A 22197-nucleotide genomic window follows, 5' to 3' on the forward strand; every position below is an offset into this window, starting at 1 on the left:
CTTTAAATGTACTTCAAATGTATTTACCGTGTTTTCTCGTATAATCGTTGCACATTTTATTCTAAACTCAAGTTTGAAAAGTAGGGGTGCGTCGATTATGCGGGAAAAAATTTTTTTGTTAGGTAAAGTTATTCATAAAAACAAAACCCGTTCATGGAAAGTAGGTTTATTTAAAAAAAGGTGGAGTATACGCCAAACAATCTATATCAATAATTCCTTAAACAAAAACCTTTCTTCAACTTTAAATAGAAAAACCAAAACTCTAACGCGAACGCAAGCCACTTGAATCTGACGTGAATGAACGTGTCGTAGTACACACTTGCCACGAAAGAATGCGGGCTATCAAATGTAGTTAACTCGGCACCTGACAGAGAGCGCGCATTGCATCCAATCGGCGAGATATCGATATTCGACTACGTGCGCGCGCTCTATACGGGAAGCAACATAACCAAACATGAATTATGCGCTGGCTACACTTTTATATAAGCGGTACGCCGCGGTAACGCAGACAATCAGATAAAGGAAATACCGTTTAAAAACGTCTTTAAAAGAAAATTTACACATCAGACAACTTTGTATTTCCATTAATTAAATAAATAAGTGGTAATGACCGAAATTAAATTTTAGCTTATACCTAAACCGCGGCGACGCAGACGATCAGATAAAGGAAATAAGGTTTAAAAACTTTTTTATAAGAAAATTTACACATCAAACCACTTCGTATTTTTCCGTTAATTTATTAAGTAAGTGGTAATGACCGAATAAATATTAGATTTCTACTATAAAATACATCATTTTATACGGAAAAGATACCTACACAAAGCGCTCGGCATCTACTAGCGGGAGAAGATTTTTATCCCAATTTTGACAGCCTAAAATATGGTTGCGACGATTACGCCCGTGCGACCATTATGCGATAAAACACGGTATACATATATTAGTCCTGTCAGCTGATTTTAGTGGGAAAAGCGTCTTATAAAATGGTAGTCAGCAAGCAAACTGACATTAAAATACACTATATGAAAAAAAAAAATTAAATAACATTGTTTTGATTAGCGCTCTGTTTTCTTGGAACAAATTAGGATGTTACTTCAAGGGGCAGGTTTATATACATATATATTACACATTGCTGATGCACAATTCCAAATATAAAATTTTAGTGAATCCTAACAAAAATATTTTGGAACATGTAGCGGGGGAAAAAAATTTTAATCATTGAAATAAACAAAATAGCAAATGAAAAAAATTGTCAAACAGGGCGAATTCAGACACTGCCTTAACTTCGCCACATAAAATAAGTCAATAAAATAAAGTAAAAATAAGTGAGAAGTTTAAAAAAAATATATCCTAGTTAATGGACAAAGTCCCTCAGCTACTATTTTTTTGCTCACATTCAGCGTAAGGCCAAGTCCAGTCAAGCCGTGGGGGAGAGAATACAAGGGCCTGAGCTGTCGAGATAAGGATTACAGGGACTCGGGCAAAAAAAAAAAAAAGGCATGGTAGAGGATGAGAGGAGGATGATTGCAAGAGCTAATCTGAGCACTTGGAATCAACTTCTGATAATACAGTCAAACCTCTATCTATCGTTTTTCAGGGGACCAACAAAAAAAATTCAGTAGATGCGGACATTCAATAGATGTGGACTTCACTCTTAGGTTTTGAAAAAAATATTTCAACCTCAAAATTAGTGTCAGAAATATATCAGTAACTTGTCATTAAAGTTTAATCAATTGAAAAAAAAAAAAAAAATGGAAGCATTTTAATTAATTCAATTTACACTTAAAAAAAGTAAAAATACAGCCTATGCACAACAGACCTACAATTCAATTTCAAGTTATTCAATAATCCTAATTCGTTCATCAAGTGTTCTCAACTACAGTAAAACCTCGCTCGTACGGCCCACGGTTCGTACGTACACCTCGGTCGTACGTACAGATTTTAAAAAAAAAAAGTTTAAAAATATGAAAAATTGTAAGAAATACGTTAAAGTTAATTAAAATAGAGTCGCATCCTGCAGCGTTCAGAACAAATACGGGCTACATTACACATACGCATTGCGCAACAGTAAAAATATATAAAAAAAAAAGGCTGCAAATTGATGTAAATTTACCGTCAATAGCGCGCCATGCGCGGAAAAAGGTCATTGTACTCTATCAGCTGTTGTTACGGCGTAGCCGCTGGCTGGCTCTCTCTGTTCTCTGAGCTGCGCATGCCCAGTATAACTTACTCAACCATCCGCCCAGACTTGTGACCTTCCATCAGCAGCCAGCCAATAGATGCGAGCTTAGTGGAAAAAAATATAAGCTCCACCTCCCATGTACCAGTTTTGTCCAGTTGTGGCCGGCAGGGCCACATTTTTACTTGTAATTTATTTTTGTTGCTGGTCTCTAGTTTTATATGGTTTTTTATTTCACGTATTTTTATGCCTTTTTTTTAATTATTGTTAATTTATCTGTAATTTTTTAATTATATTTGTTTCTGTTATTTAGTTATACGCCTTTTGGTAGCTATGGATTATAAGCTTAAGAATATCAATTGTGTTTCACGTAATTACCACTTGGCGAGCGCCTGGCGGTTGGCTGATGACGTCAGACATTCGGCTTGCCGGGAATGGGAAATCAGCTGGGGCCGCGGGAAGTGGGTGGCCAGCGACCGTGGAGGAGAGAGTGATGTGACGGTGCGGACTGGTGTGCCGGACGGCAACGGGCGACGAAGAGGATTGGGATGGAGGATCCACGCTGGGTGGCAGGGCAATGGATTGCCCTGTGATACAGAAGTAATCAAGGTAAAGAGAGGCCGCGATTTTGATTTTTACCCTCGTGGTGCTGCACTGGTTTTTGGCAAACCTAGTGAACTGTGTATTTTCCCATACTAAATTTTATTTGGACGGAACTTTTATTAGCCTGTTTGGTGAAGAGGCCCATTTGTTTCACACGTTGTTCCAGTGTGGGATTTTTTAAAAAGGTCGCCCGTTTGCCTGTTTGGGAGAAACGAACATTTTGCAATTTGTTTTTGAGACTTTGTCTTCGGAATTTGCATACTTAAAGTTGGCTTTAGCTAATATAATCAGCTTGTGCAGTATTATTAAAAGTATGCGATTGATATTGCACTACATGCGCAGTCTGATTTTCGTTGGTGCGGCCATTCTACGTTTTTATGAAATCATTGGCAAGTTAATAAAGAAGTAAGACTTTGTTTGAAGTATATGATAAATACTTCTGTGGTAACATAGTTATGTTACGTGAAGGGATTTTGCTACATTTCCCTTAAAAATAAGATAATTATTTTTTGATCATCGTTCACGCCTTTGTGAATTCGTACCTATGGCCCGGCGTGGCATTAGACTCTGGAGTTGGTGAGGAAGGTCAGGAAGCCAGCGCCTGCCTAGGATATTAACTTTGTTTTTTGGCAAGTCTTTAGCAACGAACATCTGAAGAAAGACTAAACCGTTGATTGAGAGTTTAAGAACTTTATTTAAATAAATTTTTTTGTACTTCAGTTTTATTATTGTAGAATTTTTATATATATGTATTGATTGTCTTTTTTGATTTTTGGTATTAGGGCAGTCAGTAAATTTTGATATTTTATAGTGGCCACGCCTCACGCCCTTATATATATTTTTATACTTGTTGTTATCAGTATTTATATTTTTACGTTTTTTTAAAGGTTATTGTTAGTATCGCAAATGGGGATAAGATGCTGCCATTATTAACGTCAGCTTTTGTAACTAAGCTTGTATGGTTATGTATAGTAAATACTATTTTTGCGAATTTCTATTTTTTAATAACATACGTCCAAAGTCTTGCCTCTTGTTTGTTTAATGGTTACTCTGCTATTATATCCTTTGAAGTTTTTGGCCTGACCCCTAGGCAGTGGTGTGGGGAATTTATATTGTTTAGCTTTTTATGCCTGGTTTTAATATTTATTTTTTCCCTTCGCGCCCAGAGTGAGTCGGGGACGCAACCCCTCTTCCAATTAAGGAGGAAGAAGGGTTACACAGTTCTAATACCAGTTTATTGGTATACGCACCAGTTTTCTCGCTGCCGATACATGGTCAAGTTTACGTTCATCTTGATGTCTTGATACCACTAATTAATTATTTACGATCCCCAGAAATAAATGGTTGGTTTAAAAAATATGCGTCAACTGTAAAATACCGTACTTTCGAAATTATAAAATACGTATAAAACAGTTACCAAGACTCCGCTTATTTTATCTTGTGAGGTTTAAAAACAAGACGTCTCAAAGCTCAGTCATAATAAAGGACATATTTATTCTTGACGTGATTTTATATACGTACGGTATAAAATGTTTTGTTTTTTACGTTACCATTTTAGCCAACATGAAAAAGTTTTGTACATAAATACAAGTCGAAGTGTGGCAACGTTTCGTGACGAGTCGATTTTACAGAAATATGGTACCACTACTGTTTGTTGACAGTTCACTTGTTGCTATTAAAAAATGGCTGCAGATTTAAGGTAATTATTACTATTTCTATATACTATCGTTACTGTTTAAGGATGGTTTCTTTCAAAGAAATGGTTATTTCTGCAAAATCTTTATGGTTAAACGATCATCTATTATAATTTATAGTGACGGGACCACATATTTTGTACGATCAATGCGGACAAAACGATAATTCGAACATCGGTACAAGCGGACTTTTTTAACCTTAGTTGTATGGCAATTTTTCCGGGACCGTAGAAAGTATACGATAAACACAGACAATCGATACATGCGAATTCGATAGATAGAGGTTTGACAGTAATTCTGGGTGCCAAGTGAACATACCTTAACACAGTCTCCCTTATACATATGCCAACTGACAACATATGTAATGACAACAAATTTTTTAAATTAATGCCTTACTGGCTGAAAGAAACCACTAGGCATTGACTTAAGTTAAGTATTCAGATAATATAAATTGCACTGTTGCAAGTGCGGCCAAACTTTAAAATAGTGAGAGCCAATTACAAACTATTTGAAATCCAGCAGGCCAAACGGGAGATAGGTGGTTATGTAGTTATGGTCAGTCGGCTGGTTGGCTTGCCCGCCCGGGCATGACTTTCAACTCATGTCAAGTACCTCCTCACAAACTTTCTAAACTATCCTATTCTGGCACTGAAACATATATTATTCTCCGGATATTTACATTTTAATTTTTCAAAAATTAAAGTTCTTTCTCTCCTATCACTGCTTGGTTCACACCAATCATGTCAGGCCCATGATTTTTTTTTTTCATTGCACCATTTATTTAACAACCATTCCATGTAAATCATCTGTTCATTTCTGTTCCAGTATCTGATGTCAAATATATTCCAGCTAGTGCAAGAACAGCATCTGACTTATATAAACATTTCATAAGAGTTCTTATTTTGTACAAATTTCCACAGAATTGAATTGCTTAAAACTTAAGTGCAACCAACACATGTGGCCTTCATTACATTCTGACATAACATTCTGAATGCTGTAATACTTCTAGTTTTGTCTTCAGTACTTAAACACGATGCATTATGCTCTCACTTGGAAGCCATGCCAATATGAATCCAACTGCAGGTGCTTGCGCATGTACAGTTACTGGCAGACGAATGTGCACACTTTGCTTTGTGTTTGTGCGTGCGAGTTCCCTGCCACTGACTAGACTGAAGTTCATCATGGCTCGGTCTGTGGCCGGGCGACAATGGTACGGCCCGGCGGCATATGCGTAGACGTAAAAACATTTGGTCCTTTACACTCCAAAGCTGCAACTGAACTTGCCATAGCTGATGTTTGTACAACAGCCAATAGCAAAGTCAAAACCTGCACATGCATCTCTTCCCCCTCATACAGCTAACTGTATACCACAGTACATCTGTAATTTACTGAGTTGAAGCAGACTTCGTGGCATCATGCTCGACTTTTTTTTTTGCCTGTGACGATTTTGTGCTAACTGAAATTTACAGACGTGCTATTCAAGACTGGGGGAGTAAAATTAACATTGCGGTAAATGAATTCGCGCAATTTGAATTAGTGCTAAGTGAGGGATTGGTGTACAATAAACATTTTTGCCAGATATTGAAAAATGTGTCACTTAATATTCAATAAAAGTTCCTGTGTTTTCAAAGCATTTTGGCCAATGTGTAAAGAAAAATCAGAAAAAGAAGATTCAAATAAATAGGATATTTCATAGATATTAATCATGACAGAGCAAAGTTAATAGACAAACACATACACAGACAGAAAAGGAAGGTATTCTCATAAAACTTTTATCCTAAAAAATGGACTAAAAACTAGTTCGATGAAGTAATTTGAATGAAAGGATTAGCATTCAGTTACTAATAAAACTCCTATCTATGCAGTTTTCAAGATGAAATGATGACACTAGAATTAAACCAAAATTACATTATAATACCTACTGGATGAGAGAAGTAGCTGGGGTCTGCGGCCATTGAACTTGTTCTATGTGCTGCCACAGAAGATTGCTGTTGATGCTGCTGATGCTGCTGATGCTGCTGATGCTGCTGTTGCTGCTGTGGTGGCGGCTGCTGCTGCTGCTGTTGTGGCGGTGGCTGTGCGGATGGTGGTGGCGGAGGAGCTGGTGGGGGTGGTGGAGGTGGTGGTGGTGGATGAACAGACGGACCACCTTTGCTATGAGCTGGAGGGGGAATAGTGTGGTGCGGATGAGGTGGTAACGGAGAGTCACATTGTGGAAGATGGTGCTGGAGAGGCTGCTGATATGGCGACTCTTCACGAGGAACCACAGGAGAAGAATCATGGCCATGTGAAGATGCTGGGCTCGCACTACACTCACGAGATTTTTTGATGCTGAGATCCAGTGTGATTCCTTCACTCTCGCGTAAAGCTGCTTGAACTTGCTGAATCTAGTCACAGCAAACAATATTGTCCAAGAATAAGCATATTTCATTAAATTCTATATTAAGTCATTACTAAATTATGTAAATATATTTTATTTCATTGAAAATTTTTGGTATTTCTTTAGGGTATGGAAAAATGACAAACCATAGAAATAGAACAAACATAAATCATACATTACATTGTCATGTGCACTAGGTTGAATGAGTAGAGCTTAAAATGTTGTAAACATTAGAGACAATGAGAGGTGATTGGACGAGAATTAATTGGTTGAATAAATGGAAGTTCCCCGAGGAAAAAACAAGCTCACAGCAATGTTGTAATACGTTGGATACGGTTGTAAAACAACGTTTAAAGTTCCTTACATATATTTAATTAATTACTTGGAAAATTACTTAGTGTACAGTGCATAATGTTAATGCACTGAAGGGCCTATTTTAATACATTTTTTATAGTTGGTAGGTGTTATAAGTGCTGACCAGCCTAAAGCAGCCATGTAAACGAAAGCATTTTTTGTATGAGCATTTTATGTATAAAGAGAGAGACAATGGTGGAAATAAAGAGAGTATTGCACAAAATCATGACAATAGAGACCTTGGTAGTAAAGTGAGATCGATAAGCCCAAATTCCATCATGTGTAATATTAATTTATGAGCACTATTGCCAGTGTAAAAATTACTCTCAGCCCTTATTACCAATATAAGCCTTTCTGCAAATAAACTTAAGTAAACAACTACCTTTTACTTTACTTTTAAGTTAACTTTGTTTCAGTGAGTGTAGTTTATCTCTAAATTCTTATTGTATTTTCTGCAAGAATATTCTTTGAATTAGGTAAAGCATTCATGATTTTACAATCTCATTCAAGTATAACTAGTACCCAAACCAGAAATAAAATAACTAGTAGATCTTGAAAAAAGTGGTAAAAATAAATGATTTAATATTACTTGACACAGCATTGAGAATATCATTATTACTTCAATGTTTTGGGATAAAAACAATGCACTATAAGATAACATGGTTACCAAGAAATACTTAAGAAATTCTAGTTTCATGAGAATAATTTATTGGCAGATATGTGCCAACTTCAGTGAAGCCTAAATAGAGAATATATTAATTCAATATTAAAACTTAAAGAACCACATCTGTATTTGCTAATGCAGGAATTCTAAGGTGGATCTATATGGTGAAACTGGCGTTGAATTTTTCATAAAGCTGTTATTGCAATCATTTACCACAAAGGCTTAGATTTTATGAAATGGAAACCAACTCACAAGTTTGCTAATAAACATATAAACCCCATTATTAGTTGTTACAGTCATTTGAAGATAAGGACCCAAAAAAAGTTAATAAAACTGACCAAAAGCAGTGTTAAAATAAGTCAAAAGCAGTGCAAAAATTTTGTGTCAAAACACAATAATAGTGTGAAAAATCAACACAACAACCTAAAATCTATTTTAAAAAGTAATTATTTCTGAAAAATGGTAAATATGTTTTTTTTATGCCCTACAATTTTTATTCTGTATCCACACATCAAAACATAGATTTTTTAATTTTGTAGCAACGGTTTTAAGTAACGACACTATCACCAAAAATCTCTTTAAATAATTAGGTCTACATCTCTATAGCTATCATAAAATTCACCAACAAACTAACATAGTTACTGTTGAATCATGCAAAGAAAATGTTAATTACAAAATAAAGCAGCACAACTCCTATCATCTGGCATAAACATAAACAGGGCTGAACATACAAACTGTTTATGTTTTTAGATGTTATAAAATGAATTAAATTGAATGTAAACAAAGAGACAGGTAAAATTTATATAATACAGGGCAGATGACTTTATACTATAAAATTATATCTTGGCCATCTAAACTATAATATTACTAAAACACAAAGTGTAAACAAAATTATTTCAGTTATATATAAGTGTTGTGTCAATTCCTGTTTTTTCCCGGTTCTCGGTTCGGTACCGGTTCTTAAAAATTGGTTCTCGGTTCTGACTTAAATAATAAAATAAATATTATTCACGCATTATTTATGAGGTGTTTTGTAATAAACTATTTATTGTTTTGGCTACAAAAAAAGCACTAAAAAGCCTGTATCCAGACTTACATCTTCAACAATTTACTGTTTATAACACTGAAAATAGTAATTTGTTTGTATTGTTCTGTCCTCAATGTTTTTTATTGTAATGCTTACAAAGAAATGCATTAGCATAATGTTTCAGTCTTTAAAGAAGCTATCAAAGCAAATTAAAAGGTTTAGAATAGTTTTCAAGCTACAGTAAACACACCAACCTTTTAAAAATGTAATACGTATTAATAAAAAAATAAATTCGAAATAATATAGAGAACACTTAATAAAACTAAAATTTACTATATTAATCTAGTAATTACTTCAATAATTATACATACACCCTCCTTTAAAACATAGGAATAAAAAGAAAATGTTACAATAATGGAAATAAATACAATGATGGTGAACTTTCAAAGAATTAAAATATTAAATTGTCAATCAAACTTATTGCCTACATTGAAATCAGTTTGTTTGCACAGTCAACAGTAAATTACTGCCACACTTCTGATGCCATTTCTTACACAATTTGCTCTATTTGGACAGAATAATTATACTGTACAAGTATCAACAAGCATTTCGTATGACCAGTCACTTTACTATATAAAAAAAAACTTCCTCCTTCAAAGCAATCACGTGTACCTAAAAGAGAAAGTTACTAGCCATTACGCTAGATGGCTGCACATGCAGTGAACTTAAACTCCAAAGTACTCCAAAAAAAAAAAAAAAATGCATAAAATTTTAAAATGCCGAAAATTATTAAGGAAAATTTTAAATCAATCATTAATTCTATTAAACAAATATTCTGTGGAATTTGCACTTTTAATTGTTCTTTATACGCCAGTCACAATTACGTGTCAACGACTCAATTAACTGCCTATTTTTAAAAACAAATTAAAACAAACATGGCATCTTTCTGTTCTCACATCTCTGCTGAGGCACGTTTTAAAGTTGCACACATCTATGAACTACACCTATGGCACCTTCAACTGTTATGTTTTGATTGTAAAACATACTTTGTTTACAGATGTGACGAAAACATTAAATATTTTCAAGTGTAATTTATTTAATACTTAGTTAGAGATGAATATTATTCCACAGAAGTCCAAAAAAATAATTCATATGTGGATTGGATGTGAGTTGAGCCATTTCATGCTGCAGTTAAGTTGTAGTGAAGGAATATTTTCGTAAAGGGTTTTGCTATACTGCCGGTACCGGTACCGGCACCGACATTTTAGCTGCGGTTCTCGGTGCTGGTTAAAATGTTGAGAACCGTAGGAACCGAGAACTGAGAACCAGTACCGACCCATTCCTAATTTATTTATATATATATATATATATCACATACACACATATACACATACTTTTTTTTTGCTTAAACGACTAGACTTTAAAGTGTTATGCCACGTGCCAAACAAAAATGTAGAGTAAAACCAGGTATAAATATAATATGCAGTGGTTTATTTTGTAAACAAAGGTTAGTTTAGAATTAATTTTCAATTTTTCCGATACTTTCTTGCACGCAAAAATTTTATTATCTTGAGAAATAACATGTATCATATCACATTCCAAAAGGATAGCATAGAACCAGGTACATATATAAAATATGTAGTAGTTTCACATGTAAACAAACCCATCTTGCTTTTTCACAAAAGAACAAAAGATATAAATACAAAAAGATGTGTTTCAATGCATAGCACACGTATCACGTTTGTGCCATCCAGTTTTAGAAAACAAATCCTATTTCAAAATTAATGTCCTGAATTACAAATCTATAATGTACTACCATGTTAGGCTTTCAGAAATGGTAAAAATAAACATACAAAAAAAATAGCTTTATTTCACAGATAAATTGGAGTTTCCTCAAATATGTAGAAATTTCATTAATAATGTTAACACTAAATTGCATCACATTTTTTAAGTTTGGTGCTTCAATCTTTTTTTTTGGGGTCCCTATTTAGATTACATATTTAGTCTCTCATGAAGCAGGGTTGGAAAAAAAAACCAGGTTTATTTTTAAAAAACCTAACAACCAGGTTTTTTTGGTTTAAACCAGGTTTTTTGGTTTAAACCAGGTTTTTATATTGTGTTAATTATTTTGGCTCTCACCACAATCAAACTATGCATATGTGTGCATGTGTGTGTTTTATTAAATCCATTTATCCACTGATGATTCCAATACCTACCAAAGAGTTTGCACAAATATATTGTTAAAATACTAAAAGAAAAGAAAAACTGTGACAGTACTACAGTGTGTATAACAATAAACTCGCCAAACCTAAATGTCATTAATAAATGCTTAAAGAAAACACACACACTCTTTTCCCTTTGGTCTTGTGGTTTATCAGTTAAAAAAAAATTAACTTGTTCTTTCCTGTGTTTGTATTGCAGGCAGGGTTGGGTGAGTAAATTACCTGTAAGTATTTTACACGTAATTTACATGTAAAATACGTAATGTAAAAAACAATTTTTTTCATGGTGTAATTAACTAACATTAAAATCAATGTTTGAGACAAAAAAGAACATTACTTCAAATAATATTTCTGTTAAGGTTTTACATACTAAACAACACATTTAATTAGTGCAAATTGAATTCAGTTATTCATATACAAACACAACTTAGTCATACATGTACTGTATGTACTCTTCAGACATATATTTCACTATCTACACATACTACATGATTTTTTAAATTATGTTAATCAGTTTTAAATGTGTTTATGAAAAGGTGTTTTTTTCCACCTTTAACTTTTACTTGTTTGATCAGTGTTATGCTATGCTAAATCTCTTTCCTTGATATGATAACACAGAATTTCTCACTACACCTCACTCTATGCAGGAAATAACAGTTTTCTGAATAACTTTTGATGGTAAACTATTTTAACTTTTGTAAACACAACACAATAATGATAAGTAATAAGTTGCTTCAAATCAAAATAGCTTCTTTTATGGTAATAAAAATATGTTTAAAATTCCAACATTCACTAATTATAAATTAACAAAGTGACCACTTCACTACATTGACTAAGGGTAGTCAATAATCATTACACGCTTGATCTTTCATTTTAAGAGAGTAATAAACCTGCACTAGTTTTTTTGATTTCTCAAATGAAAGGCGATTCCTGTTGGCATTATGGACAAATGACCAGTTGGAAAAAAACTCTCTCCAATCGCGCAGATGATGCTGGAATGTTTAGTAATTTGTTAGCCAAATCTGCTAGTTGCTTATGGTGCCTCTTTGCAAATAACCAAAATGTTTTTTGACATTTAATGCCTTTGTTGATAAGGTCAGCAAATATTCCAGCCTTTTCCCGATACTGTTGAAAACTTGAGAGACCTTCTGCATCCAAAGTTTTCAATATGAAGCCTTCCACTTGGTTGTGGTGTTCTTCATTAAAATTCTGACCTTGATATTGTGGGTGAAGTACATTTGCTGACATGCTGTATATATTTAGAGATTGTTTTCTTCGCTTCTCAAGATGATGATGTTTGTCATTATGACAATCAGGTAACTGTAGTGACATCCACATTTCTACTGCATCAGCAACACTGCTGTCTGACTTTTGACAAGCATTAATGAGCTGGCTTACAGGATCTAAGAGCGCAATTGTATCATTTATTTGTGAAAGAAAATATTCATCAAATAAAAGACATTTCACTTGTGGTGAAATTTTGGCTAATTCATCGCTAGCTGCCACTTTACGCATTGCTGTAATGTTGCTTTTCAGAGAAGCACAGACATCTCGTTGATAGCACCAGCGACTGTCCACTGCAAGACAAACCCTAGAACCACTAAAAGACAAAAGTTGGCGCAGCTGATCTGGATGTTTGAATGTTTTCAGAACTTCATTTACCATGGAAGACACATTTTTGGTAGAAGGTCCTTAGCCAACAGATTTGCAGTGTGAGAGTTAGAGGCAGAATGCCATAATTGATGGCATTTGCTCATTTTAACCATGTTACTGGCATTATCAGACACAGTACAATATATATGTGTGTTATACAGTGTCTTAGCTTTTTCAGATGCCTCTTCTACAATTTCACATAGTTTGTTTACTGTCTCTGACTCATCTGAAAGATCAAAAGCCTTCAAAAACCAACTTTTTGGTTTTCCAGTACTTGCATGAACATTGTGTAGCATTGTAACAACATTTTTAGTATTATTGGATTCATTTTTCCACCCATCAATGAGTAAAACAGAGTCAGGCTCAACATGTGTATGTTTAGATTCTTCCTTGTACACGTCATCAAGTAGTCTCGTTAAAAATTACTTTTCGCCCACGGGATTGGTAGGCAGGGCACAATTTCTGCAGCATGTCCTTAAAATGCATACTATCCACAACACTAAATGGAATGTTGCAATCAAAAACAAATTTAGCAACAGCTAGGTCAATTTCTTTTTTTTCAGAAGCATTTATAGTGTCAAATTAACTTGTTATTGTATCTACAGATGTAGAGCTGAGGGAGCGTTTTGTACGTTGGCTAGCAGAACCAGCAGACTCCTTATCCAAGTCATTATGTTGACGTCGGCCGGGGCTACGCCCTCCCTAAGCCCGATGTGCCTCACGCCGTCACCACCCCTCTCCTCCCACCACCACCCTCTATTCAAACCTCCCGCTCGTGCATGCGTGTGTGCGTGTGTTTCTAGCCCGGCAAGAGGGCGCTTAGAAGCAGTGCGGCGACCCCCTAAAGTGTTAAGTTTTAATGTGAATTGTAAACCCTTTTTCATTCATTTTTTTTTGCCCCAGTGTTCTGTTGCAGTTTACTCATGTATTTCTTTAATTTAAATATTACGTTACTTAAAAAACTACAGACGTTGCCCGGGCGGACCCAAATAGGCACAGACTTGGACGAGGGTAGGAATGTTTTTATATAAATTCTCAATAACTACATAAATATTAATGTACTTTAAATTGCCAATAGTTTTTATATATTTTTTAATGTTAATCTATGATTTGCTTAACTTTCGCCGGGGCACGGAATCGCAGAATGTAATAACGGTAATTGTGTTGGCGCGGGGGCGCCATGTTAGTCGAGACGAGCCAGCTCTCGTTCAGTTCATCTTCATCACCGACCGAGAGCAGACGCGCCAGCACCCCAGGGATCTCAACTGTTGTAAACCACCGATCAAGTAATTCTGCATCTTTAATTATTCTTAAACCTTTTCGTCCGTCAATCCTCGGGGCAGCTCTCGGTCGGCGGACTGTATTAATAATTAATTATTTCATTCGAGTTTTTATACATTGTGTACTAAGCATACTTTATCGCATGGCCACGTGGGTGGACCATGCATTCACCTAAGTCGGTTCGTGCCTCAGGATTTTTAACCGTTTAAAGTGTAACGTGCGTAGAGGGAGGCGTATTCGTGGAATTAAATCTGGATATAAGTAAAACCTGAGTACTTTATTTAACCACGTGGTGAGTGAGCCTACTTAGCCTAGGAGTGTGGCGTGCCCGACGCCTAGAGCGGGCCAGGTCTGGATCTATATAGGGTAGAAAGGGCTGGTAACTCGTCCCCACCTGGGCTACGTCACGCCCTGAGAGCGAGACTCAGCCGGGTCCACGTGCCCTTACACGTGGTGGCGCCCATTCATAACACCTTAAAGTCACCGGGAACGTGCGCGCAGCCCTCAATGTGATGTTGAACTTCCATAACAGCTGGTTTGTAGGTCCTCCTGCTGCAAAGGATTGTCCACCATCTCTTCATTTTCGACTGACATCTCGAGTGTAGAGCGGGGCCGGAAACATTCTGCGAGTGTTGGCTCTTGTGGATTTTTTCTACAACAGATCTTCTATGAGCTTTGAGATGCTCCTTTGCAGTGTTTTTTTAATATCACTTCACAGAAGCAGCATTTAGCACAATTTTTATTTTCAACTTTTATATGAACAAAACTAAGTTCTCCATATATGTTATGAAGTGGTCTGCCACCATGATTCATTATTAGAAGTTATAATAAATCTCAGATTCTCACCACAGAAGGACTTGTCTTGCTAACATAACAACATCTGCTACATCACTGAATCTGTTTCTTGTTAGCCAAATTTGGTCTAGAAGAGGAAGTTTGTCTCACTGTCACTGTAATATGATATGGTTGGGAACTCTGGTGATATGTGAGTGTGACAGGTGATATGTGAGTGTGACATCCATACTCGCCTCTTGCCTTTCCATGTAGTGATAAGATAACAATGTTCCTAGAATACACATGATACATTACTTGCCTTCCACAATCATATCAATTGCATGCTGACGTCAAGCTTTGGCCACCACATGTGTGGAAAGACTTATATTCTACATTAACAGGCTCCAGGCCACATTTAATAATATTATTAAAAATATAAAATGCCAACAAATGATTTTTACGTATTTAACTTTTTTTACATTAATTACATGTTTTTTTACATGTATTTTACATGCCGTGTAGAAAACCATTTTTTACACGTCAAGTCCCAACCCTGATTGCAGGTCATATCACATCACTGTAGATTGTTTTTGTTGAATGCTTTAAACAAAAATACAAATTTGGATGCTTTCTCTAGAGTTGATTTTTCATTCTGATAACTTGACCCTCAAGTTCGTTGCTATGTTTTTTACATTTGGTCGTCACACCCTTTGACTCCTTAACTTCTTCAAATAAAAGCCATACAATATCCCGCTTTCTGCCACTCATGTTGAACCAGTGAAGTTATAGCATCAAAGAATTGAAGTCCAGCAACTCTGCACATCTGAACGTCTGATTTAAACTACAATGGTTTAAATCATGGTTTAAATGAAATGGTTTATGTAATAAAAAAAATTAAACATTTTTTAAATAATTTTTTTAAAGAATGTTCTAACTTTTTTAATGAAAGGTCTAATTTCTCTTTAATAACAACAAATGTTTGTTCATTAATGTTTTTTGTGATTTATAGGGGAAAAATTATATCCTATTCAAGAACCTTTAATTAAAATTATCTTTATTAATTTTTTATACCTAAACCATACTCTACTAAATACTCCTTAAAAATTAAAAAAAACATTAAATAGTTAATTTCTATTCTGTGGGACATCTCTTACTGTACTTTATAGCATTATAACACTTATTATGTGGGGAAGACCCTTTCTATGTAGAATCCTACTCCTGTGGGGAAATACCCTTTCTGTAGGGAACACTCACTCTATGTAGAATCCTCCTCCTGTAGGGAAATACCCTTTCTGTGGTTAAGTCACATTCAGATGTGCAGAGTTGCTGGACTTAAATTCTTTGATGCTATAACTTCACTGGTTAAACATGAGTGGCAGAAAGCGGGATATTGTATGGCTTTCATTTGAAGAAGTTAAGAAGGAATCAAGAAAAGGTGTGAGGGCCAAATGTAAAAAAATGTGGCACTGAACTTGAGGGTCAAGTTGTCAGAATGAAAAATCACCTATCTAAATGTGAAAGTTCAGTTATGGAAGTTGAAGATGATAATGATGCAGGTAAGATCCATCAGGTGTAATATTGTCTCTGTCTCATGATTTAAACAGAAACATGGCTATGTTAAATTTGCTACATTTCTCAATTAATATTTAATAAGAAACCAAGTCATTTAGGATATACCGGTACTTTGAAGTTTTAATTCTTAACTTAAAAGAAGTCACATTTCACATACAAATGGTATCATCAGTAAGCTTTGATTTTGACTGTGTTTAAATTGCATTCATAGTTTTGAAGTTTGACTTTTATTAATGATTTTGATGGCCCAATATAATATTATGGTGTCTTTGTTCTTTAAAATATTTAATATTGTTCTTTAATTATTTCTAACGATATTGTCATAGTGTACCAAAAACAGCGCAGTATCGGCACTTGCTGCATATTTCTAAATTCTTAATGTTTTCTCAATTTTCATGCATGAGCCCAGCTTTATGCAGTTAGCTTTCAAAAACTGGCAGTAGGAAAGCATGCAACCATGTTGTTCATAATAGGTTCAGAGTTATTATGAGAGCTAAAAGCCTTCATTTCAAATACTTTTCCCCATTTGTAATTTGGAATGAAATTAATAAGAAAAATTTCTTTTTCAGACTGCATTACACCTTCCACAAGCCTAACTCATACATTCACTCATCTTACATCATCTGCAACTTCATCAAACAAAGGTAATGAATGAGTCAAGATGTACTTTTGTTGAAAGAAAAAAAGTTAAAAGTAGCATATCAATGGATTCCTACATTGTTCGATCAACATCAGTGTAGAAAAAGTCTTTGGACCAGCAAGTAGCTCGCTTTATATTTGCAACAAATACACCCTTTCGTAGTGTCGAACATCCTCAGTTTGTGGAACTTGTGCAACAGCTTCGCCCAGGCTATACCCCTCCAAACAGAAAAGAAATTAGAGAAAAGAAAAATTGTTCCCTTACTCTGGAAAATGAAAGTGTGTGTCTTGGGTTTGATGGCTGGTCAAATGTCCATAATGAACCAATAATATGTGCTACAGTTACGACCAAATCGGGTAATGTATATTTAGTGAACACAGTTGACACATCTGGTCAGGTTCATACTGCAAATTATCTGGCAGAAGTGGCTGATGACAGTAGAAAAATGTGTGAGAAGGACTTTAGGTGCAAGGTTTTCTCTGTTGTTACTGACAATGCTGCCAATGTGCCGAAAATGTGCCAACTTTTGGAAAATAATGAAGATTTGAATATCATCACTTATGGATGTTCAGCTCACATATTAAACTTGTTAGCAAATGACTTGAATATTTCAAATGTGACAGAACATGTGTTACACATAATAAAATATTTCAGGAACAACTACTTTGCTAATGCATGTTACAGACGATATGATGTTCCAAAATTAATCCTACTAAGTGAAGTGCATTGGAATACAATGGTAGACTGCCTTGAGACATATGTTAAAGGTTGGGGAACTCTGTTACAAATTTGTGAGGAACATCGTGACACTATTGATAAAGTAGTACATAACCAAATTTCTAACATGACATTGAAACGGAATGCAGAGGACTTACTTAATATTTTGAAGCCTATTGCCATAGCCCTTGGTGAAGTTCAAAAAAATAAATGCACTATTTCTGAATCAGTGATCGTGTGGAAGAATCTTCCAATGAAAATGGAAGCCACAAAAGACAAACATGTCATACAAAAATTCCAAAAAAGATATAATATGGCATTGACACCTGCTCATTTTTTAGCTTTTATGCTGGATCCGAAAGAAAAAAAATCATCACTTGATGTTGACATTGATTTTACTGAAGAAGAAGAATACGCATAGCATATGAGTTTGCAAAATCAAGGTATTCTAAGAGTTCACTGCTTCCATTAATTGTTAAATTTCAATCAAAAAGCTTACGTTTTCAAGAGCTGCTGTTTGAGAATGAAGTAACATAACAAGTTACAACATATGAGTGGTGGAGAAGTCAGAGGAATGACATTGAGAAATTTAATGATGTAGTTTTTCTTTCTGTTGAACAGTTACTTACAGAACAAGCTTCTTCAGCGAGTGTAGAGAGAGTATTCTCATCATTTGGATTTGTGCATTCTAAAGTACGTAATAAGTTAGGCATAGAAAAAGCATCCAAACTTGTATTTCTGTTTAAAGCATTTAACAAATACAACCAACAGTGATGTGATGTGACCTGCAATACAAAAAGGAAAGAACTAGCTTGATTTTTTTTAACTAGTTAATCTTGATGTTTTTATTTTACTAACTGATAATCCACAAGACTGAAGAGTAAAGAGAGAGAGAGAGAGAGAGAGAGAGAGAGAGAGAGAGAGAGAGAGAGAGAGAGTGTTTTTTTTTTAAGCATTTATGACATTTAGGTTAGGTGAGTTTATTATGTTGTACACACTGTAGTACTGTCACAATGTTAGTTATCTTTTGGTACTTTAGTAACATATTTGTGCAAACTCTTTGGTATTAGAATCAGTGGATAAAAAACTTAATAATGAGGCAGTTGTTGGATGTTCTTAAATATAAATTTAAATATACATACCGTATTGTAGCTGATATCAGGAATTGTGTCAATTATTATTAATTGATCTGAATTCGTATATACACACATAGTTTGAACGTGGTGAGAACAAAATAAAAAATAACCTGGTTTAAACCTAAAAAACTTGGTTTTTTAGCAAAAAAAACTGTATTTTTTCCCCCAACCCTGTCTGAATATGAGTTAACCACAGAAAGGGGTATTTCCTCACAGGAGGAAGATTCTACATACATAGAACAAGTGTTCCCCATATAATAAGGGATATGAAGTACAGTCAGGGATTTCCTACGGAATAAGAATGAACTATTTAATGTTTTTAATTTTTAAAAAGTAGGTACATATTTAGCAGGGTATGATCTATAACTTATTCAGATAATTCTAATATAAGATTTTGGATTAATAGCTATATAATTTTTTATTCCTATAAATCACAAGAAACATTGATGATCAAACATTTTGTTGTTATTAGAGAGGAATTAGACCTTTCATTAAAAAAAATTAAGATATTCTTAAAAAAAAATATTTAAAAAAAACCACTTGGTTTAAACCATGATTTAAACCATCGTGGTTTAAATCAGCCAATCCTGTCATGAAGTGAAGTAAAAATGCACAGAATTTCACTACAACAAAAACCCAAAATAGCAATGTTTTGAATTAAACACAACATATTTGAGGATACCATGGAAAGTGTTTTCAGCTGATCACTCAACAGTTAAAACGGTTTCAGTATTTGTAACACATTAATCATGGGCGCATCCATCTTTCATGTAGTTTGGTGAGAACAACTAGTTGGTGTCTAATTACTGGTGCTAGGAACATCACATTATGTCCATGATTTATAGTATATGGCTCATAAGTGAGTAATGATGTATCAGAAAATAAAAACTTCTTCAGGAGATGAAGTACTTGATGACTAGCCAAAGAATGGAGAGATGAAAAAAGTGCTACAAGTGAGTACTATACTTCTAAAGTAACAGTCACAAGACTGTTAAGAATAATATGTGAATAAGATTTTATAGAAAAGTTAAGTAACAAGTAGAGGATAAATTAATTTCATAAGACATAGATAATTTTAAGTGAATTTTGTATTAAGTTTTAAAATTACAGAGTGCCTGAATTTTTTTCAAGATTTATCTATCATTAGATAAAATGACCATGTAAATTTTAGAAGAAAAAATATAGTTTTGGTAGCTTGCCAACACTTCCTACCCAAGATGTGTTCTCTTTTCATCTGGATGCTAGCAGAAATAAGGTAGATAAGCAGCATATTGACAGCAATTTTGTAAGATTTACAAACAGTTTCTTTAAAATCAGGTGTCACATGTTTATAACATCTATTCACTGGCTGCTTTAGCCTTACTTGAGCATGTGAAGCCAGTGCTGTTATGTGAACTTTCAAAAATACAAACCACACTTTATGACTTTGTTGGCAGATTTAATAGCTGAAAAGTTACACTCCCTAATATTTCATGAAGCATAGATCAGTTGTAACTCCAACATTTACTAACCAACTTTAAGGACCAGTTTTAATATCTTCAGCTGAATCATGAAGTTGGGCAGTTCCCAGTTAGGGCTAAAATTAATTTTGCCAATATTTTTAATGCCCAAGTTTGGTATGGGCTTGACTGTGTGTACGTTAGTAACAAAAGTTACTTAAATTCTCGTGACTGTCAATTTTCCAACAATTACATAAATTTGCTCAACACTATTAATAAAATTATTATTGAATTTATATATACAGAACTGATTTAGTATATACATAACTGTATTTAGTGTCTATCTAAAAGGCTACTTTTCTTTTAAAAGATATTATTAATATAATCTATCATTCACTTGAACCAATTTTATATTTATTTGTCTAAAAATTTTACCTTTTGACGTGAAAACGTCTAATAAATCGATGAACGCCGGCTGCACGCACAAAAAAGTGTACCGTAATGCACATTGTCCCACTACCATGTGTCCCGTTACGCTCATTGTCTTCCGCGGAAACCAGGCACTCGTTAATACATATTTTCCTTTGTTTATCGCGAGGGGCGTTATTATTAATGAATTATAAATAACGTTTCGTGCCCGGGACCACAATTGCATATCATTTTGAGAACTGGAAGACATAAAAACGTAAAATATTCTCGACAAATTTTAATCTCGGCCCCAGCGCACCACGAGCGTATGGGTTGGAGATTAAAGCTGAAATTCTTTCTTAAACTTACTAATACTTATTTTAGTAACTGCAAGGGCATTTTTATTAAATTCTACGTTTAATTTCAAGACGAAAAAACTTCGTCGTTAAATGTGTAATTGCGAAAAAGCGTAAAACATTCTCGACGATCTTGAAGTTAGTATAAACATGGCGGCCGACTAGCAGCCGACAATATATTTTAAATTTCCCGCCTACCACTATAAGAAATAAACATGGCGGACTACATACGTTTTTAAAACTTCCACAACACAAAACAAAATTTTTATAAATATATATAAACATCTGAAACTATTATTTCCAAGATGGCCTCGTGGCCGTGCGATTAGCATTGCTGACTACCAATCCAAAGGTTGACGGTTCGAATCCCCCCTGCCGCCGCGATACCTGCCATTTTTGTACTTGTAAAAATAAATACGGTGCACACGACACTACAAAAGTAATAAACCTATTTGAATTAATGAGTGCAAATAAAAGTAAATTTATAAATTAAATTGTAGATTTCATTTCACTCCTTCTTTGTATCCATACAAAATATTGATAATTCAATAAAAATGATTCAATTTTATTCATAAAAGTATGTAGAGGTAAATTTTATCATACAAAAGATAGAAAAATTAAAAAAAAAATTACTTCCTCAAAGAATAACATATTTTTTAAGCCTAAATGGTTTGGTTGGAAAAACCTATTATGGCTCAGTCTCAGGCCGAATTGGATATTTCATTTTCTTCTGGATCAATCATTTCATCAATGTTTTGTTATGACGTTGCAACGTTAAACTATCGTCCGTAAACCGACTTTACAGACAACCAATTTTTTCACTAAAGATATTGTCACAGCGTGTTTTTCCACATTTTGGTTTTAATTTTCATTTAGCTTTTTTTCATAACACACTAGGTGGTTTTCGACATTCATTTGAAGTTTTGGATAAATACTGTGTTAGGGCAGTTGTGTTCAGGCGGTAACTACATGCCAGCCAGCTGCTTTGTGCCTAGCTCGTCACGTTTCACCCGGCTATCGTGTGATCATGACATGCATCCGCTCAGCCCATGTGGCACTTCACCGAGCATTGCAATAGTTACGTGTGTCTAGTCGAGTGGG

The 22197-nt window shown here is 34.6% G+C and overlaps 1 protein-coding gene across 6 annotated transcripts in view; it reads right to left on the reverse strand.

Annotated features, from left to right (window-relative positions):
• LOC134529436 (nuclear receptor corepressor 2) overlaps positions 1-22197 on the reverse strand; it is a 407697-nt gene that overhangs the window by 49841 nt on the left and 335659 nt on the right. For all 6 annotated transcript variants that reach the window (XM_063363527.1, XM_063363531.1, XM_063363526.1 and 3 more), the window contains one exon: positions 6396-6860. In XM_063363527.1, the coding sequence (XP_063219597.1) occupies positions 6396-6860 (465 nt within the window). The remainder of the gene's footprint in view (positions 1-6395; positions 6861-22197) is intronic.

The sequence above is a fragment of the Bacillus rossius genome, chromosome 2, assembly GCF_032445375.1.
Source record: "Bacillus rossius redtenbacheri isolate Brsri chromosome 2, Brsri_v3, whole genome shotgun sequence".
NCBI lineage: Eukaryota > Metazoa > Arthropoda > Insecta > Phasmatodea > Bacillidae > Bacillus > Bacillus rossius.